The sequence below is a fragment of the Pleurodeles waltl genome, chromosome 10, assembly GCF_031143425.1.
Source record: "Pleurodeles waltl isolate 20211129_DDA chromosome 10, aPleWal1.hap1.20221129, whole genome shotgun sequence".
In the NCBI taxonomy this organism is placed as follows: Eukaryota; Metazoa; Chordata; class Amphibia; order Caudata; family Salamandridae; genus Pleurodeles; species Pleurodeles waltl.
This window is the reverse complement of record NC_090449.1, coordinates 505877675-505903978: the sequence shown is the minus strand read 5'-3', so window position 1 is coordinate 505903978 and position 26304 is coordinate 505877675. Positions and strand designations below refer to the sequence as shown.

The 26304-nt window shown below is 45.4% G+C and overlaps 1 protein-coding gene across 1 annotated transcript in view; it reads left to right on the top strand.

Moving 5' to 3' along the window:
• LOC138261672 (uncharacterized) overlaps positions 1–26304 on the top strand; it is a 229051-nt gene that overhangs the window by 199135 nt on the left and 3612 nt on the right. Inside the window, exons 5-8 of the mRNA XM_069210908.1 lie at positions 16795–16878; positions 20126–20272; positions 21397–21528; positions 24824–24946. Coding sequence (XP_069067009.1) covers positions 16795–16878; positions 20126–20272; positions 21397–21528; positions 24824–24946 — 486 coding nt within the window. The remainder of the gene's footprint in view (positions 1–16794; positions 16879–20125; positions 20273–21396; positions 21529–24823; positions 24947–26304) is intronic.

Below are 26304 nucleotides of genomic sequence, written 5' to 3'. Positions count from 1 at the left end.
CGAGCAAGATATTCTGAGCGGGTTATTCCCTGTGCCAAGTCTGCTGTACACTCCACCTTATCTATTCTGGTGTTTAGTCCCGAGTAGAATGAGTAGTCTCTGGCGGTGTGGTGCTGGCCCCGCCAGACGTCTATTAGGCCCCACGCATTCATCCATTCTCTTAGTTTTCTCGCTACCCTATGTGTCACTGCCCCTGTATTCGGTGGGGAGGAACGGTCCAGATCCACATCTAATACTCCGTTGAAATCTCCTCCTATTAGTATTCCCCCAAGTTGTTGGTGTGTGAGGTGGCTCCATAGTTGCGTTATAAAGGGGACTTGATCTTGGTTGGGGGAGTAAACACTGCCCAGGACAATTGGGGTTCCATTAAGCCTCCCCTCCACTATCACAAACCTTCCTTCCCGGTCTATGTCCTTGGATATTATTTCAAAGGGGACCCCCGCCCGTACCCAGATCAAAGCGCCCCTCGCATATGCTGAGTAGCCGGTGGCAAACACTTGCCCTCTCCACCTGCGTCTTAATTTCTCTACCTCTCGCGTGGTTAAGTGGGTTTCTTGTAGCATCGCCACTTGTACACCCCTTCTTTTAAAAAAGGACAGTATTCTATGTCGTTTGGATGGGAACCCATACCTCGTATATTCCATGTTAGTATATTATGTTCTGCCATGGAATTGTCTTTTTAGCGTTACAGTTTGCCTTTCCCCGCCCCGTGTGCAGACTCCCCTCGATTTCGAATGCATACCTAAGATCATCTCTCCAACCTGCCCAGTGTACCATCAAGATTAGTAACTGTAAAACCCAACTCCCTCTCCCCAGGGCGCCTCGCAAACAGTAGGTTGCCCAGAAAACTGTGCAACAGTGCAACATGTTCAACAAAGTGTCTAAGATTCTCGCCAGTCTTACTGGTTGGATGAGAATTCAGGTGGGGGGGCCATGTCCGGAGGGGCCTCATATTTATTCAATTCACCTCACCCCAGGACCAAAGTACCTCCTCTGTTATCCGAGCTCGTCTGATGTCTGGGGGGTCACCTTCGGAGCCCTCGCTGAAGACTCCGAACATCCTATTGAGGACACGTCCGTGTCGTCCGATTCCACCCCGGAACCTCCCGGGGGGGACGCCTATCTGCTCATGGTTGCCACCGCTTCCAAGGCCGCCTGCCTTCTAAGCTCTTTCTGTGTCTGCGTTGGTATCCCCCGAGAGCGGCCCCTGTTTCTCTGTCTCCCCAGGTCTGTGCGCTTTCCATTCTCCCCTGTGTTGACTCTTGCTCCCTGGGACGACTGGCCCCCTTGGGCCTCAAGCCATTCCCATGCCTCCTCGGGTCTTGGAGAAACAAAGATTTACCCTCATGCATCACTCTCAAGCGAGCTGGGAAGAGGAGCGAGTACTGGATCCCCTCCGCTTTTAAGGCCTTCTTGACTGCTATGTACGAATTTCGCCTGACCTGGACCTCAACCGTGAAATCCGGGAATAACGTCACCTATCCATTCGCAACTCTGAAGGGGCCCGCCTCTCTAGCCCTCTGGAGTAGGGCATCTCTGTCTCGGTAATGCAGTACTCTGGCAATCACCGCTCTGGGTGGTCTGCCCGGGGCGAGGGGTCTTGAGGGTACACGGTGTGCTCGCTCAAGTGTGAAGAACGGGGTCAGGTTATCTGGTGCCACCACCGTGCGCAACCAGCCTTCCAGAAATGCTACCATGTTCGTCCCTTCTGCTCCCTCCGGCAGGCCTACCACCCACACGTTATTCCTTCGGTTTCTCCCTTCCACGTCCTCTGCTCTCTGTTCCAGCCGCTTCACTCTGTCGTTGAGATTCTCTACCGTGGCTGTTAGGTCTCTTTGTTTGGGCGTGATGTCCGCCAGTGTTGTCTCCGCCTCTTTGAATGTGTCTGAAAGTTTCTGATGGTCTACTCTCAAGAGTCCCACCTCTACAGCCACTTGATTGATATTGTGCTGTAATGTAGCTATGGTGTCCTCAATTGCCCTTAGGATTTTGTCTAGGGTATCCTGAACTTTAGTCTGCGAAAAGTTCTGAGGGTCCCCCTCTTTGAGGTCAGTAGACATCAGACGATCCATAGCTTTGGTCTTGTGCCGTTTTTTTTACGACATCGGGTGTGCAGTAGTTTACCTCGGCAGTGATAGAAAAATGGACAGGTCCGTTACAGTTTGTTCATCAACGTGGGCCTAGAAATCTATCTCAGGCCGGTCCCTCCGATCCGGAAGATCGGATCAGCCCATATACCCAGCAATATCTTGGCTTCTTCGGAGCGTTCCCCCTCATTCACCTGGTTCTCTCTGGGGGTTCCGCAGACTTTCCCGTTTTCACTTTCAGCTCCAGGCCTTGGTCTCTGCGGCCATCTGCGTCCGGCGTTCCCTCAATCAGCCACGGTATAACTCCTGGAGCGATATCTGCAGTCCTAGGCCTTATTTGTTTCCTCCCCCACGTTGGTCGCAGTGCGCTCCCTCCTCTCATCATAGTAGGGTGTCTCACCCCACCGCTTCACCCACGTGGCCCTAGAGGGGATGGGGCTCCCATTGAGTTTCCACTGAGCGTGGACAATATGGCGTCGCTTTGCATGCTCAGAGTGCCTTACTTGCCTTGCTGGGCCACTGCCCCACCTCTCGATCGCTGGTGCCGCCGTCTGTGGAAGGGCCAGGCTCGCACCTCCACCGCGATCTGCCCGTGCACCTTGCCACTCTTATGCCATGCAGGGGGCGTCTTAAAATGCAATCACTGCAAGGTCACCCCGGTGGCCCGGGGCGCCTCCACAAATCCACTGGGGCGTTGCCCCGCACCTCGTTCCTCGGCGTCACTCCTTGTTGCGGGGCTGGGCTCACCTCACTGTGGTGGAGGGCCTGCACCCCCCGCCGTTCTACCAGCACGCGGGGGTGCTTCGTCTCGCTCGCCGCCGCGAGTCCTCTAGCCGGGGCGGGGCAGGATCACCCCTCAGCATCTTCTGCGGGCAGATGCCAGAGCCGCCGGCAGGCTCGCATCACCACGCTCGTTCCCGGCCTCAGCGCCGGCCGTGGGCCCCGTGAGGTCGGCCCTAGTGGCACTTCCGATGTTCCGGGGTCGGACTCCCCTGCATTCCTCCGGGTCACCGCCACCCCAGGCACCAACTATCCGTGTCGATGGCCTCGGGGAGGGTGAGTTATTTCAAAGGATCAATTACAGGCCCATCCGGAGCCGGGAGCTTAAGCGTGTGCCATCTTGGCTGCCTGGCCAGCCCCCCGTGGTTGCTGCTTGACCAAAGACTCACACTTCAGTAAACCAACAACCCAGTTTCTTACACGAAGTTACTGAACTCTCTGATAGCCTGGTAAATCAAGCCCACATGATAGTTTTACTGAATTACTCCTTTGGTTTATATTTTTCCCTGATGTTCCCTGGTTCCCTTAGGTACATGATGCAACCCTTATGCTTTTCGGAAGGTTATGGGTGGGCATAGTTGCAGATCTCACCTATACCAGCTTGCCAAAGCTTTTTTAAACACTTTAGAAGTTTTGCAAATTTTAACAAAAACGGGTGAAAATCCATCCATAGGTTTTTACTTATATCTACATTTTGTAAAAGGATTTCAATAAAAAAAGTTTATCAATAAAATCACCATGCAAAATCTTTTAGGTGAAATTTGTTACCTTCCAACGAAATATGGCAAAGTGTAGAATTACGTAATAGGCAAAAGTTGTTCACTTCATCCAATTCTGATAACAAAGGAAAAACTTTACTAGAATTAAATCTACCTCAATTCAGCGGTCTTTAGAGGGTCAGTGCAAAATCTCAAAGTTATTCCTGTCTAGATAATAGCGAAAATGACATGCAAGTGTCCTCCTTCTATGCTGCTGGTCTCAAAAGGCCAACAGGCGTTCTAAAGGCAAAAGCAAAAAAAATGGATGTCGAAACACGGTACGCAAATGGGTATCAAAAGTGATGGGAAATGACTTTGCGAGATGTGACATGTGACCAGAGAAACTCGGGCAGGATAACATGAACTTCACCAGTCATGGTCGAATTTTGCACCATATTTACAAATACATGACTTGCACTTCCATTGGTGCAATTTAGCTCACACATCTTTATTGCCTGACAAATGCAGAACTTAGATTTGCGCTGGTTCACCAGCGAAAATTACATTTTCTGCTGGTCGGGCCAGAAGTAGATGCGAAATTACACATGCATCAGTACAACATATGTAATCCAGAAATGTTGATGCAAAAGTACACCCTGACAAAGGCTGTCCTCTGCTGCACCCCATAGTTAATGGACCAGTCTCCAGTTTTGACAAATTCTGCTATTCGACCCTGCTTTAGTTCCCCAATCTTCCCATAAATTGAAAGTGCTTAAACACGGAGCAGTATCACGTTAATAAAAACTGTGCCTTTACTTCTAAAGGTGAGACATGCCCACTGCTGGACTGTTTCTGTTAGAGCAGGACCCAGGTGGATTTGCATATGGCTGGTCCCTGTCTAGAGTGGCATACTCAGCAAGAAAAATTATGGACTGGTCTTTAGCCTGACTAATTATCAGTGGATGACATTCATTTAAGCATTCGATCCATCACCTTTTTGTTTTCCTCATTAAAAACCAGGCACCTTCAGCGTAGCAGGAATTCTTTTTTAACAAACACTGCTCTGATTTCATCATTTGCACCAGAATACTAATGTGTTTTCTGTTTAATCTATAAAAGTTTCAAAATAAGTTGTTTGTGTTGTGGACACAAAATCTTACCTGAAAAATACATGTTAATAGATTGTTTGTGCGATTTTTCATGGGAAAAGACCTTTGTGCTCCCTCACCTTGTCCTTTCTGGCGCCTTCCTCATTCCAATCCTTCTTGCTTGTTTTTAGGTCTCACTACAAACAGCTGTTACCTGTCAGTTGGTGAAAGATCTCTTGTAGGTCATATCAAAAACTTACATCAGGCTTAGAGCCAGCACATTGCTTTAAACTGGTTGTCATTCTTTCCAATCACATTTGCTTGCTTCCTGTTTGATGGTTTTCCCTCCTCTTCTTGTGTCTTTCTGCTTCTGGAGCATAACTTCTTTACCATCCTTTTAATTAGATGGTTTGTATCCCTCCATGGCTCACATCAAGGAACTACTTTTTCCTTTTTCTTTGAGTACTCCATGGGAGTGCATGTGTCTCTTCTAGTCTCTCCCATGTGCTGCTTCCCCGCACATCCCTCTCCTGGGTCTTTCACCCTAGCAACACTATAAACCAATTGCCTAGGTGGGGGCCCATTCTATGACGTGTAAATCACAGCAACAGATGTCACTCCTCTTGTTTCTTTTTTACTGGGAACAGAAAGCATGTGTTCTAATTTTACATTCACAAACTAAGTTCGCTGGTACAAACTTTTATGCTTGGGGGACAGGTATCAGCCTGTGGAGGTCTTCATTTTCCTCCAACAACTCCAGTCATTTTTTGCACGTTTTAATTCAGTTGTCACTGGAGATAATGTAATTCTTTGATTGCACATTATCGGTAACCAGAGCCACTGGAACTATGTGATTCTGACCTCTTTTCCACATAATTCAGGAACAACTGTAAATGCTGCATAATCCACCATCTGCAACATAATTTGCATATTTCAAAATATGTGTTGTAAGCTCAAACTGATCAAAACTTACTTTTAAAAGTCCCGTATGTCGAGCATCCTGGTGGCAGAACCTTTGCAAATATTAACTAGTTACATTTAAGTTGCTGAGTGCTGCATTCAGGTGAAACTGGAACTGATGATGTGGAACCTGCCCAGACACATCTATGATAAAATGCACAATAGCAATGTAAATCTGCCACAGAAAGTGCAGAATGATGCCACATAAATTGTCGCTTCTTCCTACCTACTTTGACTCTCCATTGCTGCATAATACCAGTAGATCTACTGGTAGCATAAAGACTGGGGCACTGAATTATGCGTGTCATTTTCTGTACAATTATGGATTTTGCAGAAATTGTAACACAACCCATAATCTGCTGCATAATTTGCATATTTTAAAAAATAAAATTCATTTCTAGCTCAATTTCGTCAGAAGTTACTAAAACCTCTGCCAAATTCTGTCTCTCCGTCTCCACTGCTAATGCTTCCCTATCTAGAGCTAACTGTTGCTGCTGCCACCTCAGTTTGGCCTATGCTAGTCTCAGTCTACTGAATTCTCTGTCTAGGGCCCTCCCTGAGCTAGAGTGGTCAGTCTTATCAGAATCTGCTGAGACTTGGGTGTGGACAGATGAGGAGGATTTACCCCTCCTCCTTTGGACCCTTTGCACCAACCCCCTAGGACATGGGTACTCGCAAACATTTCCCCGGGGCCCACAAAGTACTCTCTGTGGCATGCCTCAAAGCCGCACCTATGCCAACAGGGAAGGGGTCGGGTGACGAAAGTTGGGAGTAGGGGGACGCGAAGTAGATGCGGACAACAAACCGAGCCTTTGCGTGACTTCTGTCTGCCACCAACGCTCTATTCTCACACACCAAGAATTAAAGTCAAAGCATTAACTTCTCATGTGAAACAAAAGAGGAAAAGAGAGACTCATCTGATGGCTGAATTGGAAAATGTGAAACCAGAAAACCTGGTATCTATCCTGGCTTCCCACTTGACCAGAGTGTGTGATCCTAGGCAATTGGTTCATTTCACTTTGCCTCCTTTTTCTTCATTACCACATATGAGAGGCCCTTGAAATACTTGAGTTCAGGATGTGTGCTGTACAGAACCTTCTCTTGAGTTTTATTTAATAAACTGTAATGTTCTTCCAGTTATTTAACAACCAAGACTACACACAAGGTACACCTGACAAATGAGTTGCCACTTCGTTCAATAATGCCATTGCTTTCCGCATGGGGAGGCATGAATTTTTCCAAGATTATGTTTGAAATCTATCACTGCTAATAAACGTCTCTCAATGCAGTGATATAATCTGATCTACTAAGGTAAAACGCTCATGCATTTTAATAAAACACACTTTTTGAAGTTTGTAGAGAGCATATCATGTCTCTACATGTTTAGAGCAAGATATCTTTAAAACTAAAGCTGTTCTTTAGGAAGCTTTGCTTCTTTCCTCTTACTTTAGTTAACTTGTAAATAAATGCATTTCACGGTTTTCTGAATGTTCCTGCTCTGTCAAGTGAACAGCAGCCCAGTGCTGGCGTTAACCCGGGGACCGCATTTAAAGGTCAAGAAGGCCGCATGTGGCCCCCTGGCCGTACTTTGAGTATCCCTGCCCTAGGAGAAAAAGGGGGCCTACTTATATGTCCCTCCTTTTCACTACAATGAGTGCTCCCAATAGGACTAAGGTGTTCCCAGAATCTTCCTAACCCTCCCCAGTAGGATCTAAGCCTATTGTGTCTAACACTGGAGGGTCAGTCTCTACTTCCTGTTCTACCTGGCTCTCTGAGTTTTAGAGATCAGATTGGATTAGCAATGCCAGGAGTAGAATTTGGGTGGGATTTCTCCCTGTCTTCAGCTTCCTAGAGTCACATAATTCACTCAGTTCCTGAAAGGTTTGGGCCTCATACTTAGATTCTGAGGCCTGGGTTGTGTCCTCAACTGAAGACTTGTTACCTAGAGTAGTGTGAGGACACCTACCTACTCTAGACTTCCTAAATGTTTAGAGGGAGGGTTAAGCTAGACCCTCAACTTACCTAAACTAAAAGTCTAGAAATCCCTACTACTACAGTATAATGTGTCCCCAAGGCTAGTAGTGACCTTTCTTGTGGAAAGTCGCTGGTGACCAAGTGGTAAAGCAATTGCAAGTGTCTTATCCTACCACTGCCACCAATGCAGGAAATTGGCCCAGTGTGCAGGGGACACCTATGGTGTTACACCTTATACTGGGCCCAAGCAAACCTCTATTAGTGAGTGTTACAGTGTCTAGACAATCAGGGCTCTCTGTGGTAGCTATGGTGAGCATCCAAGATTTATCTAGAAGGCATGTGAAGCACTTGCAATACCACTGTAGTCACGAAGTCACATCACACATGAAAGGAACCACACTGTGTTGCAAAAATAAAGGTACCTTATTATAGGCACACAAAACTAGACTACCATTGGTATACTTCCCTCTGGAAGTGTGAACACAACAAATATACACAGGTAAGGAATTAGGAATAGCATAAATTAGCAAGGGCCCAATGGGAGGGGCCAAACCATATACTAAAAAGGAATGTGAACGGGTGTCCCCCACCAGAGTGTATGGTGTAGTTAGACAATCCCTGGCAGTGAGTGGAACCCAAAACAGTAAGTATCTAGAAGATCCACAGCACCTGGGTGCAGAGAGGTAAGTTACCTGGTTTCCTGATAGGCTAACATTGGGATGTTGCGGTTGGAAATTGCAGAAGCAGGACGGGACCAGTGTAACCCAAGGGCTTATTCTGGGTGAAGAAGACTTGCAAAAGAAGGGGACAGAGTCCAGTCCAAGCAGGAGTGCCCAGGTGGGGCTGGAGCCAATGCCCACCCTTCTGTATACGAGTCAATGGTGATGGATGAATTTCAGTGGCGGGGTCCAGGAGCTGCAGAGGAGTCCCTGAAGTCACCTACGAGCTGTCCCTCGATGGTCGCCGGATTGCAGATGGGTTAGTGGTCAGGATGGCCAACAACAAGCAAATGCAGTAGGAGCCTATGGACGTTTTGCAGAGCTGTGGAGGACCAACAAAGTTCTGGGGACTCGACCCTTGGAGGGGAGCCAGGCTGACCCTCAGAAGACAGGAGAGCCACCAGAAGCAGTCGGAGCCCCCACAAGCAACCCACTGGCAGCAGACACATTAAGTCCCAGTGAGCCCCAGTCAGCTCACCTGAAGAGGAGTCCCATGTTGCCGGAGCAGCAGAGAGGAGACTGTCCTTGCAAGAGGTAGAGTGCTGGAGTCTGGGGCTACTTGGAGCCTGATGATCCCTTGGAGCAGGAGTCAACAAGCCTTGGTTGCTGCAATAGTCTTGGAGCACAGGGATTCTGTCCTGATGGAGGAGGCAAGGGCTCACCGGGGGATCTCTCAAAACCACCACCTGTGTTGGAGAATATTTGCAGATCTGGAGGACAGAATATCCCATCAGCCAGATGTCATTGCCTTAGGTGTCTGTGAATGCAGGGAGTAGCTCCTTCACTCCAAGGGAGATTCCTCCTTGCTTCTTGGTGCAGCTGAAGTCTTGCTGACCCCCGAGGGGATGCACAGCCATAGAAATGTTGCAGATTTCTGATAGGAATTGCGGAAACAACGTTGCAAGGAGAATTCTTCTCAGGCTTTGCAGTCTTGTTCGGTTCCTGTGTTGCCCAGCAGCGGTTCCGAGGCCAGGAGCAGGAGATGTCTTTGCAGAGGAGTCCTGATGGAATCTTGCATGACAAATCTGGGGACCCACCCTCAAGGGAATCTCTAAAGAACCTAAAAATGGGGTTTGGTTACTCTCTGGAGAGACCACCTATCAGGAGGGGGTCTCTGACATCAGGTACCTGGCCTACCCAGTTAGATGCTCCCAGAGACCTCTGCACAGTTTGTTTCCATCATGGCATAACCAAGTGGCAACCGGGACGAGCTCTGGGCACCACCCCAAGGGTGGTGCTGGACAGGGGAGTGGTCACTCCCCTTTCCATTGTGTGTTTCTTGCCAGAGCAGGGACCAATGGTCGGAGAGCACCAAATGTGTTCTTCAAAGCAATCCGGTGGCGTGGGGAGGCTACCCCTCCCCAGCCCTGTAACACCTATTTCCAAAGGAGAGGAGGCTTCACCCCTCTCCTAAAGTAAACCCTTTGTTCTGCTGTCCCTGCTGGAGGTGGTCAAGCAGCAGACGGGCAGGATCGTGTCGGAGAGGCTGCAGCAGTGCGGGCTGCCCACAGACCATGGAAGATTGGCAGGAGCAGAACTGGGGGATCCTCTAAGGAACCCCAGAGTGCATGGAATCATGCCACCAATACTGGAATCAGTATTGGGGTATGATTCCAACATGTTTGATACCAAACATGCCCAGATTTGGAGTTACCATTATGTAGCTGGACCACAGGTACCAGTGGCCAGTACATAGCTAAAATGGCTTCCCTGCACTTACAAACTCCAGGGAAGTGGACCTGGAGTTCGTAGGGGCACTACTGCTCATGCAGGGGTGCCCACACATGCAGGGACCTGCACCATGCCCTTTGGGCTTAAAGGGCCTACTATAGGGGTGACTTATAGTGACCTGGTGTAGTGACTTGAAGTGAAAGCGTGCATGCACCTTTTCATGCAGGCTGCAAATGGCAGGCCTGCAGACACAGTTTGCATGGGCACCAATGGGTGGCATAATACATGCTGCAGCCCATGGAGGACCACTGGTGTACCAATGCCCTGGGTACCTAAGTACCATAAACTAGGGATTTACAGAGGTACACCAGTATGCTAATTGTGGGGTGTAAGAAGTACCAAAGCAACTACATTTGGAGGAGAGAGCGCAATCACCGGGATCCTGGTTAGCAGGATCCCAGTGTAAACAGTCTAAGTACACTGACATCAGGCAAAAAGAGGGGGTAACCATGCCAGAAAGAGGGGACTTTCCTACAACCTGCTTCCTCAGGATAGCTTTTATGCTGGAGTAGGGGGCGTTTAGGGCTGTCAGCATTTCCAGGCTGTCATCTAGATCAAAAGCTGCCTTTCTGAGATATGTAGACCATGGGTTAGATGAGGCAGTAAAGATCACTTGAAGAGCCTTCTTTAGGGAGGCCAATTTAGCTAGTAGCGTGGTGTAGTAGTACTTGAGGAATGCAGCAAGCCAAAATTCCAAACGAAGTAACGAGGTATATTTTGTGAGGTGGAACAGCTTCCTAAAGGTGTTACACTGTGCCTTTTCCAGTGTTGAAGTAAATGCCCCTGGGTGGGCATGTGGACCATAGGAGAAGCCGGGTTACAACTTTGCTTGAGTAACTCGCAGTATGGCCTCAGCTGTTGGAGGGGGTAGCTGCTGGTTTAGCCTGCATAGAGCAAATGTAACTGCTTGAGCCTTCCTGTTGATATCTGGAGGCACAGTTTGCCTTTGTCCATAAACCAGACACCAAGATAGTTATACTTAGCAGTTTGAGAAATCCATGAGTTGCCAAGCCCCCATCTTAATTTTGTTTTGTCTTTGTACTTGCTGAAAATCATCACCTTTTGTTTTGTCTGGTTCATCACCAATTTGTTCGCTATATTGTAAACACTGAGCTCAATAACAGCACGCTGCAAACCAATTTTTGTATGATCTAATATAAGACGATCGCTGGTGTATTGAATAATGGATAGCCTGGTGAAACCAATCTTCTGTGATATTGAGTTTTCCCTAGCACGTGAACAGCCTATATCTGCATTGTAAAGCTCCAACAACTTAGGAGCCAGGACACAGCCTTACTTTAGGTCCTGTCTGGTAGAGATTTGTTTGGTCACAGAGTTGTCTGTCCCAATCTCGACGCGGACCCTGTGTCTGAATACAGTGCAATAATTGCGCTGCGCGAGCTGGCCAGTATACCGTGGTCAGTCAGCTTTGCCCAGTGTAGACTGCAATCAACACTGTCAAAAGCAGCGGAATAGTTCATAAAACACGAGAACAGCCGCAGCCTTGAGGGAACTGAGGTACAGTGTGCTAGGTATGACAGGGCAACGATATTGTCAGTGGTGGAAGAATGCTGTCTGAATCCTGTTTGGTAGAACGGTGTAGTATTTGCTTCAGCCACCAATGCCTCTAGTAGTCTAGTTCATAGAGAATAATTCTGACATAGGTTTTTGCCTCTACATCTAGCAACGCGATTAGCCTGTAGTTCTCTGGATTGTCGTTGCTTCCCTTGTAGTGCATTGGGTGAAGGATGGATCCCTTCCAGAATTCCGGAACCTTGGCTCTTTCAAAACAGTCAGCGAAAAGGGGAGTGAGGCATGTGGCCCAGAAGTGTACATCTGCTTTGAAAAGTGCACAATGTGTTTTTTTTTTTTTTTTTTTTTTAAAGGCTTGGATGAATGTAGGTTTGATGTTCAGGACTAAACTTTTGATGAACACTAGCTGAAGTTAGCCCATAGCATAACTGAATATTCGCCTAGTTACAAAAAAAAGCGATTAGTAACTATCTAACCAGCTGCAGTCTTTATTTGTATGTTGTCTCGGTTTTGCTCACGGACAATATTTACTGTCTGTTGCATGTGTTTCATTTATATTCCCCACACCCTCGCCTGAAAACATTTTCAGAATATTTTACTTATAAAATTATGAATTGCCAACAAATGAATTGTGAAGAGGTCACAGCGGAGCATTTCTCCCATTAAACAGTTACATTTCTGATTAGTAGCATGCCAAACCCTTGTCCAAGATATTAAAAAATAACCACTGAGAATTTTCTTAGGGGAGGGCGCCACCTGCTGTTCATGATCGGTATGTTTCTAAAGTAAACACATTGGACTTTAAATATTGATGTAGATGAATATGCATTTTCGTCTTTTAAAGATTCACGTTCGTGAAACAGTGTTACCGTTTTAGATAGTTGTGACGGAAAGGGTGAATAGTAATGTAGTTTTAAAATCCAATGGTAGGGTGACCAGATTTTGAAAAGAAAAAACCTGGGGCAGGTCAGACATGAAAGTAGACTTAAGCCTTTAGTCTCACTTTTATATCTGTCCTGTAACACACACACAACACACGCGTGTGCAGGCAGCAGTAGGTGGTCCGAAACCAATAAATCACTGCTTCAGTTATTTAAGACTCTAGAACTGCATGTGAAAGGAGAGCACACCTTTGACTTCTGACTTGCAGGTTGACCTGACCTTTGTCCCAAAAAACGGGACATTTATTTCAAAGCGAACAAAAGCGTCAGGACACTGGAAAAGTCACCTGAAAACTGTCACTGCCTGGGGCAACGATATTGTCAGTGGTGGAAGAATGCTGTCTGAATCCTGTTTGGTAGAACGGTGTAACATGGGATGTCTGGTCAGCCTATCCAATGGTCATCATTTGATCATAAAAAGCAATATCGCAATTTGAATGTTCGCCTTTTGTTGTGCCAAAACCCGTAGGTAGTGTTTATAACAGAGTGTTAATGTTTTCACATGGCATGGGGGGAGTCAAAAGCGCTGCTGTATTGACATATGTTATTAGTATCCAACGGCAAGCATTTTGAGTTATCCTCTCCACTGAGGGCGGGACCAGGTTCTGTGTCTTTTGCCACCTGGACAAGTTGTCATCTGCCGGCCTTTGTCTGGGTGGGTCATGGGTGTGCTTACAGGGCTTGACGGCTGGACGAGTGGTGACCGAGGGCTAGGATTTTCCCTGCAGAATCAGCTCTCCTTTTGGAGATACAGAAGCCAACTCTGAGCATTGGGAGATGGTACCCTACTGTCTCTGCACACCTCCCCCCCCCCGAAGACTCGAGGGCAGTGGCCGCAGTGCATTAAAAATGTATGGGAACTGTGATGCTGCTTGCAGTGGGGCAGGGGCAGTGAACTTGGGGGCAGGGTCAAAGGTGTGGCTAAAAAATATATTCTTAAAGTTTTTTTGGTCTTTCACGGTCAGGTAACTACATAAAAAATAACATGCAGCTTAAATGAAAAATACATTTTAAACAGTTGTTACTCATTGGGAAATGCACTATAACACATTATGAAACCTCTCTTAGTTAATGCACTGCAGAGGTCTGTGTGTAACCAGACAGCCACAAAAAGAAGTCTCGGGTGGGGCAGTGGAGAAAAGTGACTTGTGTATTAGTCGTGCTACGAGGTTACAACCTGTGAATATGTGATTCAGTATTTTAAACTTTAAATACACACAGTATAAATAGACTGTTACAAAATGTGCAAAATGTTTAAGATAAAAATGGTGCTTCCAAATATACATTTTAGTAATACTCAGAGTGTACGAAATGCATCAGTGTCCCTTCAACACCTCCAGGTGTAGTAAGCGCGATATACATACAATTCCGATTAAAAGCATACACTTCACAGCCCATTTGATCATTCTTTGCACTACCACTCCAAAGGAATAAGGCCCTCATTATGACTTCAGTGGTCTTTTCACAAGACCGCCAAAACCACAGGCGCCAGAAGACCGCCAGTGCTGGCGTTCCTCTGAACACCATATCACGAGTACTGAAGGATTTCTGCCACAACTTGGGTGGAAATCCTCCAGTAGTCGTGCTGGCAGTTGGTGTCACAGGGGCGGTTCTACCACCAGCCCTGCTCTGCAAAAAGGACTCTGCCAGCCGTAGTATGACCTGTAATACGGCCTGGCAGTGTCCTGATGGTGGGGCGCTGCCAGCGGTTGAAGCGCCTGTTCCCGTTCCCTGCCGGACGATCTCCTCGCCAGACAAGGTAAGTCGGTCATCTGACAGGGGAGGGGGGTGAGATTGGGGGGTGTTGTGTGTGAGTGGGTGTTGTCTGCGTGTGTGAATGTAAGTATAAATATGGAGTTAGCTATGCGCCGTTTTAGTGTCAAAATGTTTGACTCTAAAACTGTGCAAGCCAAGTATAAATATGCACCTAAGTATCTCCCGGTAAAATACCATTTTATGCGCCCCCTGATGGCAGCACTCTGGAGGGGACATCCCCTTGCAGACGGGTGCAGTTACTCATTGCACCCACCTGCACAGGGAGCTCTAATCCCCCTTAAAAATGCAGTCGGGTTTCCACCTGCACAGCGAAACATGGAGCAGCTTTAAACCAGCTGCTCTGTTTTTGACCTCAAAGTGCTGCCCCAGCACAGCACAAGTTTGTGGCTGCCATGGGGGCTGCACATTCAAGGTAATAGGGTGTACTTTATCTGTTTGCACCTGGCGCAACTGTTTTAAGGTGAGCCATGGTGCAAAAAGAGAAAGTGCGCCCTAACTGTAATAGAGCCCCTGGGCCTCTATATCCTTTTGGAATAAACCACTGTGTCAGTGAAGAGCAATATTGCCATTGCTAAAATGATATTGTAATGTTTCCTCTATTTATTAGCCACTTTCTCAATCTCCCCCTCAAAAAGTTTCTTAACTGAACTGGATATAGCTTTGAAAGAACTTACATGTGGTAACAGGAAACAGAAACTTGATCTCCTCAAAATGCAATGCCACATCACAGAGGATGGTTTTGACGTTCCAGATTTGAGAAATAATAGTCAGACACCCAGCTATGATGGGTGGCATAATCCCTTCTCCTGAGGCCGAACATATATAAGATAATACAAGAACCAACTCACTTCTGCCTGATGCTGTAATAACCCCAACCCATAATCTGAAAGGCAATATGCTACTGGATTTGGCAAACAGATGTTAGCACAAAGTCCTACAAAAACGATGACCAAGGCAGGATTTGCTACTCCCCTACTTCTGTGGTACACCCGAGAGCTTATACCTTTAGCCACCCACATAAATATACATGGCTGGTCGGATGCCGGGATTTCCAGTTTCGGAGATATATATATGATGGCCCTGTACGACACATTCCAAACATTACAATTCCTGATGTTCAGTTCTATGATGCACATGGTCAAGATGGCCTGTTCACATTGTCAGAATGTACCTACAAATTCCTGGTGAAATCTGGCAGACCTGTCACCATACCCAACTGAAAGCATCTGTGCCCAAATATCTATCAGCCAATTCATTTATGAGGGGGATGTAGCACCCCCACACACACCCTTAGGCTACTCCCCTGCCTGTCCACAGCAAACAGGAGCTCCACCCACACACAGAGTCCTGGTCTCATTATTGGACTTAAGAATTACCAGGAAAGTGATTACAAGATTATAAAATGCCTTAACACAAATGGGCAATCCTAATTTGCAGACACTGAAACTGGGAAGGGAACCCGAATAAAACATTATCCAGGAATACGAGGTTCGAGCTAATTCAGTGTAACATAATTCAGCAGACATGTCTAACAGCAGATCGACTACATAACGTTTTTAAAACCATCCCGACCAGTGTCCAAGATGTAAGTCTGACAATGCTCCCCTCCTCCATGTCTTTTACCTAAATAAGGTGTTTCTGGAAACAAATCACATAGTCACTAGTAAATACCAGCTACTTAGAGCTGGATGGAACCCCCGTTCTCTTACTCGATTATTCCCTTCTCCCAAGAAACATAAATTAAACTTAATTTCATAGACCTGACACTTATATTGACCAAAAGGCAATTGCCAGATATGGAAGCCAGCTAACCCTCAACATGGGCGCAGTGGAGCAGGGAACGTTCTGAGTTGGAAGAGGCAGAAGTATGTGCTATCAGTGCCAGAGAGAGAATAGAACCAGGTGCCCTGGAAAACAGGAGCAAGCAGCCCTGTCCCTGACCATCATACGATCCTGCCTTCTTCTGGGCCGCCTGCCCATTGGGTCACACAGCGTGTGGGGGGTTGGGTGATAGTTTCATAAGAAGTATTATGCCCCAGGTCCCACCCTCCTTGATCACAATTTATTACTCATAGATATTTAACTGAATGTAACCCTGCTTTCTTCATTCATAAAGAGGCAGGTTACTCAGCTTCATCGCCTGATGGCACAAATACCATCTTTTTCCCCCCCCCGGAGTATGTTTTATCTTTAATACTTAAAAACACATGCGTGTGGCACCCGACAAAACCAGAAGAAGTGCCCAGAGGCCATTGCATTAGTTTTTTGCCGCGGCCTCGTAAAACCTTCTAACAAGCCTACACTTTCCAGCTACCTTTCTTGTGTTGTACACAAATAGTTGGGTTGAATCTACTGTCCATTTTTCAACTTGTTACAAGACATTTTTTCATTTTGTTTTGGGAGATACCAATATGTCAGGAACAGAAACCTGAAGCACTGTAGCAGTAATTGGTGATCTTGCAATGCATTGTTGACGACATGTTCCACACCTGTCCTTTGTTTTCCAGTCTCAGCTGGCGCACTCCATCGGGGCAGGAGAGGAAATGATCAGCAAAGCCAAACAGAGCCGGAGCGAGAAGAAAGCAAGGAAGGTGAGTGCTAGAAAAGTGGGGTACAGTAAGAGCTCCCTAGTGAATTCTACTCCATCTTTAGGTCACTTCGGCGCTACAAAGTGAAAGATACGTTTGAGAAGATCTATGGCCATAAACCAAAGGATGAATGTGTGCAATGGTGTTTTTTCTGGATTTCAGCAGGTGTGGGTGAGGTCAGACATGGTACTTGGTGGGTCCTCCTTTCTTGTCCCCCTGACTCCTGGCTTACGTTATAGCACTTTTAAATATTCTACATCCTCCTGTCCAGAGAGAGACCACTAGCCTCATAAATATCCAGGAATAAATATATTCATATGCAATGTCATGGACTCTTTTCAGTCTTCAGCTCGGCCGTTGCACAGCCTGACAGACTTTTTTAATTCTGTCAGCAATTCATTCCCTAAAACACCCAATGAAGAGCGGCTCTGTACATTTACTACCCTTTTTTGAAGAGCTTCATTGTGTTACCTATGAGGCTCTCTTGACAAATATGTGTTCATAACCCCTTATTCTAGAAACAATCTATTGCAACCCTTAGGTAGTTAAATGTCTCATCATATCTTCCGTCTTCATCACATACAGATGAAGTCTTGTACCACGTCAGGGATAGAGGAAGTGACATCATCTATACTTTGATTTGATGTGTGATGGCACCACATTATTGACCCCCTACAACAGTTTCCTGTTTGCAGCTCAGGGGAAGAGCAAGTAGTGGAACCTACACTGCCTGTTCCTGCCAGTGCCCTCATCTCCTATGGCAGGGGTAGCAAAGGCAGCTCCACCTCTTTGTGAGGATGACAACCCACAGTACTCAGAGCTCCACATATTCCTCGCCCAAACCCAAGTATCTTCCTTAAACCCTGGCCATTCAGCCATTGGTGGGTGGTGTGTGCAGGGACAGGCCTGCCAGAAGAACCTGTCAACAGAAACATGTGTCTCCTGGTGTGGGAAGATCTTTAAAGAAACAAAGCAAAATATGCTGCAGATCTTTCCTCGGCATTCCAATACTAATGCGTCACTAGCTGAGTGGGACATATTGCCCCTTTCAACAGTAAATATGGCTTACTGTCACTGCAGTAGGGTGGCAACATATTATAAGGAGGATAGCAAAAATCAATTCATGGCCCAAAGTCACCCTCTTTGTGTATGTTGCAACCCAGAGATCCCCCGCAGCTGTCTGGAGTATGGTGAAGGCTCCTGTGACTCCCATCATGAATGTGTCACCTAATGTGGACATAAGACTTATTTGGCTTATGCAATAACTGTACTAAAATAAATCTGAGAGCAACCATCAGTAGTCAACTCTAAATTTTAATGTTGTAGCCAAGAAAACCCTAAGTACTACACTACTACCCCAGTTGCAATAAATCATTACCCATAATTCATAGTTTAAACTGTCAGCAGTGCTTCCTGTTCTTTGGGGTAACCCCACCTCCTCCAAAAGTCCTCCATTTGTCTCTCTGCATGCAATCCTCCTTCAGATCAAAGCTCGACACCCCACTTCCGCTCAATGACTGTCATAGTAGTAGAGTTGTGGTTATGGCTTTCTTGGTGAAAAATTCGAGATTTTTACATAGTGTCGTGAGTGCAGTCTATATACTGCGCGCAATATTAAGTGAAGTACATGGCGTGCTGTTTAGTTTGCAAGTCATTTGTAGACAATTGAATCCCAATGGTAATATAAATAAATGTGCTCAGACCTTGGAGATCAAGAAGAGCAAGTTTAGAGGTCTTCTCTGTAGGGTCTTTACTCTTTTTGTTTACTCTACTCACAGGGCTGGCTGTCTTTGTATAGAGAATACCATGTTCCCCACCACTAAAATGCTGCAGAAGGGAAAACGTGATACTTAGGGGCATATTTATACTCCGTTTGCGCCGGAATTGCGTCGTTTTTTTGACGCAATTTCGACGCAAAACTAACTCCATATTTATACTTTGGTGTTAGACGCGTCTAGCGCCAAAGTCCATGGAGTTAGCGTAATTTTTTAGCGTGGACACCTACTTTGCGGTAATGAGATGCAAGGTAGGCGTTCACGTCTAAAAAATCTACTCTGAGGCATGTGCGTCGGATTTATACTCCCGGGCAAAAATCACACCCGGGAGTGGGCGGGTCAAAAAAAATGACATACGGCCGCTTTTGCGCCGTTTTTTAGTGCCTGCAAAAGGCAGGCGTTAAGGGACCTGTGGGCTCTGAAGGAGCCCAGAGGTGCCCTCCCATGCCCCCAGGGACCCCCCCTGTCACCCTTGTCCACCCCAGGAGGACACCCAAGGCTGGAGGGACCCATCCCAGGGACATTAAGGTAAGTTCAGGTAAGTGGTTTTTTTTTTTTTTTTTTTTGTGGCATAGGGGGGCCTGATTTGTGCCCCCCTACATGCCACTATGCCCAATTGGGCAAGGGGGCATGACTCCTGTCTTTGCTAAGACAGGAGTCATTTCTATGGGGGTTGGGAGTGAAAAAAAAATGGCGCAAATCGGGTTGAGGCGCAAAAATTGCCTCAACCTGACTTGCCCCATTTCTTGACGCCCAAGCTCCATTTTCCCCTACGCCGGCGCTGCCTGGTGTACGTCGTTTTTTTTAACGCACACCAGACTGCGCCGGCGGCTAACGCCGGCTAACGTCATTCAATAAATACGGCGCCCGCATGGCGCTTCAGAATGGCGTTAGCCGGCGCTAATTTTTTTGACGCAAAACTGCGTTAGCGCAGTTTTGCGTCAAAAAGTATAAATATGGGCCACAATCCTTATTCCAGTGCTTTGGTTTTTCTAATTCACACATAAAAATGTAACTAGCTACAGTTTTGACCACTGAATACTTTTTTTTTTTTACCAGACAAAAGTATTGCAAAACAATCCCAAATTATTTAGCATGTCTAATAGTTATTTTAATGTTTTTAATAGACAATCTCGCCTTTATAAAAGTTATAGAGGTGTATTAAAAAGTTGAAATTTTAAGTTACAATATTGGTAATTTAGAAATATTTCCATTTGTATTCGTTATAGAATGTTTTTGGAATCACTGTCACTTTTGGTGAAAGAAAAGCCTTACTTGTCACTAGAATGGAATTATTCTTTGGAAGACAACTAAAAATTTAACCATTTGCACACAATTTCAAACCATTTTCAGCTATTAAACATATTGTTAATTTTGAGAAGTTTGAATATTTCATACATCTATGCCCTTTGGCATTACTACTTGCGATGTGCTCTGTTTATGCAGACATCTAATGACTGGCTTTTATTTTCCAGGCCATGTCGAAGCTGGGGCTGCGGCAGATACATGGTGTCACACGTATCACGATACGGAAGTCCAAGAATATTTTGTTTGTCATAACTAAGCCTGATGTCTTCAAAAGTCCAGCTTCAGATATCTATATTGTGTTTGGAGAGGCCAAGGTGAGCTGTTCTTGATAATTTGAGAGACTTTACTGAAATCAAAGTACTAGAGAATTCAGAGACTAATGGCCAGATGTACAATGGGCTTTTGCATTTCTAAATGGGTGGAATCACACTTTCAGCCCGTTAAGAAATGCAAAACAGCCTTTTCCTATGTACAAAGGCCTTTAGGGAATCGCGAATAGGGATTTCCTATTTGCGATTTCTTGGCACATGTACAAAGCATTTCCTAAATGCAAAATGAGCATTTAGGAAATGCAATGGACTTAAAGTCAATGGTAACCATGTGCAATTTAAAAAAAGCACCTAAAAATGCTTTCTTTAAAGTGCAATAAAGCGCACGCATGTCCCTAGGGCACGTGTGTGCTTTACATGTGCACCACTTTTTTTGGGGTGCAGCAAGGGGGGGGACCTTAGGCTGAACGTCACCCTTGATTTAGCATTTTTTAATTTGTGATTTCCTGTTAAGAAATTGCAAATGAGAAAATGATAAACCATTCTTACCTGTGGGCCTTTAGGCACATAGGAACACATAGTAACACATAGTTTGGTATTACTTAAATAGCGATTTCCTAAAATGGATTCCTACACTGTAGGAATCACTATTAGGGCAATCTCTATTTTTGTACCTACCATTTTGCATTTCCTAACTAGTGATTTCTAAGGAGTCGCTATTTAGGAAATGCAAAATACGTATTTTGTACATCTGGCCCTAAATTAAAATATCAAAGTGTTGTGATGACATAAGACTAAAGTTTAAATAGTTTATGAAACCTATTGAACCTTAAAGGGGAATTGAACCAATTATTTATTCCTCATAGTACATGGTATAATGTAGAAAAACACATTTTGTTTTACACAGGAAATGTTTATTGAAAGTAGCTTGTATAATAGCATACAAAACCGTAATCTGTGGTAAAATATATGTAAAAAACAACTATTTTATGCTTGCCTATGTCCTTAAAAGGCTTATTTTATATTATGAATTAGAACAAGTCTCTCACATTCTCGTTTTCTTGTTTTATATATCCTGGTACTCTCTATGGACTCTGCCATTTGTCCTCAGTCTTTGTTCTTTATGTCTCCCAAGTTCTCAAATTGTTCTCTGTGTACCTTTCCCTCAGATTGAAGATTTATCACAACAGGTCCACAAGGCTGCGGCTGAGAAGTTCAAGGTCCCAATGGAGCATTCACCTCTGATTACAGAGGCCGCCCCCACACTAACCATTAAGGAGGAGAGTGAGGAAGAGGAAGAGGTAAGGAGGCAGCCCAGATTAGTGGGCCAAGTCCCATCCATTGGGGAACTAAAGAAAGCCCACTAAAGACCTGGGGAGAAAGAGAGCATAGATTATACAGAAGGCCAGCTAGACACGGTCAGGGGATTTATAAAATCAGTTTCATAAAACAGATATAATGAAGTGAATGGGGACACAAACCAAATGTAAGATAAAATGCAATCGCCATTTAGAGAAGAAGTAGCAATAATCATAAAGAATAACCAGCAGGAATCACATCCAGATTTTGTTTTTACATATTAATATAGAATAAGTAGCAATAGAAAGAAAAACTACATTCAGGATAAGGAGCACAACTACACATAGATCAGAAACAACAATTTTACACAGAGTTAAGAGCATCACCCACAAGCAGAATATTATATGACACGAAAATTGTATAATGATTATGGAGCAAGAACTTAAAGGAAACACAAAAGGAAGATGGACAGAGTGCTGAAACTTTTCAACCACTCACCCCAAGTCACAGATCTGGATCTAATCCATCATTCTTTTGCTCACCATGCCACCACAGTTTGGACCCAGCCATGTGCAAATCAGTCTAGACTCTGTTCCCCATGAGTTTAGAAAGTGTGTTAGGCAAGTGCATCTCTGATTTAAATGGACTAGAATGTTGCTCCATGTTAGAATTGAGGCCCACTATGGAGTGCACTTTATAAACTGGCTTAAATCTCTAATGGCATTGTTGCCATAGCGAGTGGTGGCATAAATATTTTTAATTTTGTTTAAAACTGTCACTTTAATAAAAAACCTCTCAATGCAGTGATATCATCTGATGTACTAAGTTGAAACACTTCTGAATGTTAAAAAAAAATTTGGGGGGGAATTTTGAAGAGTTGATCATATTTTTATATGGTGTTGCATAGTTTATGTGCCAAACATTTTCAGAGTTCAGTTCCTGCATTGTCTCTTTGAGCCCAGCTAGACTATTGGCTTGGCTTGCTTACCTCTACAATTGGCTTTACTGATGCTATGCACCAGTAGCAAAAAGCTAAATGTTTTTTGCCCATGCTGTAAAGACACGATGTACTGCCCACATAAACATGCATGCTTTAAATTAGGTTGTGTTGTTTAGTAGGCATGCGCATCCGTGCTGACATTTGTGCACACACGTCACTACCTATCCACGTACCTTCTGAATGACAGTGGCCATTTAATATATATATTTTTATTTACTGATCCAAGATGGTGTATGCCAGTTGAAGAAGGAAATAAAAAAGAATGAATTTTAATTTTGTGCAAAAGAGCATTTCTTAAAGTGGGGTGGCCCCGCAGCAAGTGGGAGCTGCCAGGTCCTCTGAAAAAAAGAGTTTTTGTTTCATTTATGTATAATAATTTTACAGAGCAGGTGGTGGGAAGTAATGAGGAGTGAGTGCGATGGGTGAGCTCTATGCTGTGGTAGGGAGAAGGAAGCAACATAGAGCATATGGGATGGGGAGCAGGCATCAAAACGAACAAGAGGCACATGAGAAGAGAGGAAGTAGAAGTAGGGAGAAACAACAAAGAGCGCAGGGGTGAGTGTCCATGGGAGGGAAGCAGCATACAAGGAAGAGAGATAGAAAAAACATGCACTCTCATGGGGTGCCTTAATACAAAGAAAAACATATTTTCCAAACGTGAGCAGTGGGAGGGTAAAAAAACAGCCAATCAAAAGGATGGTAAAGAGACTATGGTGATACCTTAGTTGTGCAATGTTTCTTCATTCACTTCATATCCTGTAACGCTTCTCTTCTAGGTAGATTAAGGCCCATATTTATACTTTTTGACGCTAAACTGCGCTAACGCAGTTTAGCGTCAAAAAATTTAGCGCCGTCTAACGCCATTCTGAAGCGCCATGCGGGCGCCGTATTTATGGAATGGCGTTAGCCGGCGCTAGCAGACCGGCGCTGCCTGGTGTGCGTGGAAAAAAACCACGTACACCAGACAGCGCCGGCGTAGGGGGAAAATGGCGTATGGGCGTCTTAAAATGGGGCAAGTCAGGTTGCGTCGAAAAAATCGTCGTAACCCGACTTGCGCCATTTTTTTTCGACGCCCATCCCCCATCAACATGACTCCTATCATTGTAAAGATAGGAGTCATGCCCCCTTGCCCAATGGCCATGCCCAGGGGACTTATGTCCCCTGGGCATGGTCATTGGGCATAGTGGCATGTAGGGGGGCACAAATCAGGCCCCCCTATGCCACAAAAAATAAAAAATAAAATACTTACCTGAACTTACCTTAATGTCCATGGGATGGGTCCCTCCGTCCTTGGGTGTCCTCCTGGGGTGGGCAAGGGTGGCAGGGGGGGTCCCTGGGGGCAGGGGAGGGCACTCTGGGCTCATTTTGAGCCCACTTGTCCCTTAACGCCATCCCTGACCCAGGCGTTAAAAAGCGGCGCAAATGCGCCGTTTTTGGCCACGCCCACTCCCGGGCGTCTCTTTTGCCCGGGAGTATAAATACCACGTAAAGGCCTGGGAGTCATTTTTTAAGACGGGAACGCCTCCCTTGCATATCATTAACGCATGGAAGGGGTTCACGCTAAAAAATGACGCACACTCCGGGCACTTTGGCGCCCGAAGCGTCTAACGCCAGAGTATAAATATGGCGTTAGTTGGCGTTAGTTCTGCGTCGAATTTGCATCGAAAAAAACGACGCAAATTCGGCGCAAACGGAGTATAAATACGGGCCTAACTATTCTGTGGAATACATTTGTGAGGTTCTGCCTGGCATTTGGTGCTCTTTGCTCCAAACCTAAAAGCTGTTAAAAAAAAAAAAGTGGACTGTCGGGGGATCTCCCTATTGGTGCAAGGTCGGTCCACCACAGGACAGTAACATACAGAGTGGAGAGGCAGCCATGTTGGTCTTGTGAACAACATGTTTTCTTATTTGTATTACTGTGTGGGACAAGACATATTCATTATGCTGCATGTATTAAATACAGAGCTGCAGCAACATTTGGTACCCAATACCTCATTTACAAATTCTGGCTTTATAAACTTAATCAAAACTGGTACTTATGAACACTGGTCTAACATCTGTTGCTAAGGGATATGCTTGGTAGAATAGTTGGAATTACATATCTTTAAATGTATAGGTGTTAGGATCCATTTTTCCACTAGAAACAATGCACTGTTCAACTGCTCTCTCTTCTTACGTTGTTGCACTACCCAAAAGGCCATGGTTTGCGAGTCAGGGGTGACCCTGGCAGGATACGTGCAGAGATACCCTTTTGCACCTTCCATTGAGCCATCAGTCTTGTCTTCTGGCCCCCACAGGTGGATGAGACGGGCTTGGAGGTGAGGGACATCGAGCTGGTGATGGCTCAGGCCAACGTGTCACGCCCGAAGGCAGTGCGAGCTCTTCGGCACAACAACAATGATATTGTCAATGCTATTATGGTAAGTGCAAAGTTCTTAATGTTTAGAGGATGGTCATTCCGAGACAGAATGGGTGCCACGAGGTGTAAGGGCTCAAGCCATTCCATACAGGGCAGTGATTAATTTGAGCTAGTGGTTGCAGGTGGGCCCATCAGTCCCCTTTCTTGGGGACTGGCACTTATTTTCAATCATCAGACTTTGGCCCAGAACTCGAGAAAAAGAGCATAGGGGGATAGATGGAGAAAGAGAAAGATGTTAAACATTGACAAAGGTAGGAAGTAGGGATGAAAAGAAACTCACAAGAATGAGATAAAGGGCGGGGAAAGTACACTGGTGAATCAAAGATGCATGATGTGAAATTAAGACTAGGCAGCCTTAGTATTCGGCAACCCAAATATCAGCAGCCGGTAGACTTCTGAGAAACATTTGGGCCCTAGCACTTATTTTACAAATTAAGCTGATCCAGGATACAACAGTGCAGATCGCCCCCGCAGCATTCCACCCACAGTGGAGATATAACACACAGCACTCCATCCAGAGTACATACTAAATCCATACAGTATTTCGCCTACAGTACAGGACTAACACATCATTCAGTGCTCAATACCTGTATAAACATACACAGAACTCCACCCTCTGTACAAATACATACACAATATTCCACCCACTATACACCAAGGTGGTACACATAATTAGTTCTTTTGTGGCAGAAAGACACTATTGCATGGTCAAATCTAGTGTTCTCTAATATCATGATGACTGTTGCAGTCAGGAAACGTATTTATCGACTTCAGATGTTGCATAACTCTGCTGATAAAGCACAACTAATACTCCCAACTGAGAACATATTTGTTCAGCAGACCAGCACTGCACTGGCTTCTAGTCCCAGTTGATCTAAATTTTAAGGACCTTACTTTGGTACACATAGCTTTGAATGATCGGGTTCCATAAAATTTCCAATCTGGGGTTATGCGGTACACACTTCCTAGACCTCTATGATCCAGCAGAGCTTGCGGAACTTGCTGAGGGTGTGTAGAACCTGGTCTTGGTGAGACTCTTAACCGTGCGTGCTGCTGTATCTGCTAACGCCTACTAGCATTGTTTCCGAATATGGGTGACCTATAGTGAAAACGTAACTATTTACACAAGTGATCTAGTCTTTTCTTCTTCAGTGCACCCAGGTCTGTGAGTTAGTAGTGCTATAAATATAGGCTATGAGAATGATGCAAACATGTATACTACAGATTCAATGCATACACAAAAGTCCACACCACAGTACACAGCGGGAACATACACAGCTCTTCACACTCAGTACACCTCTAACACATACAGAGTAATCCAGCCTCAAGACACATCTAACGTGTACATATCAAAAACAT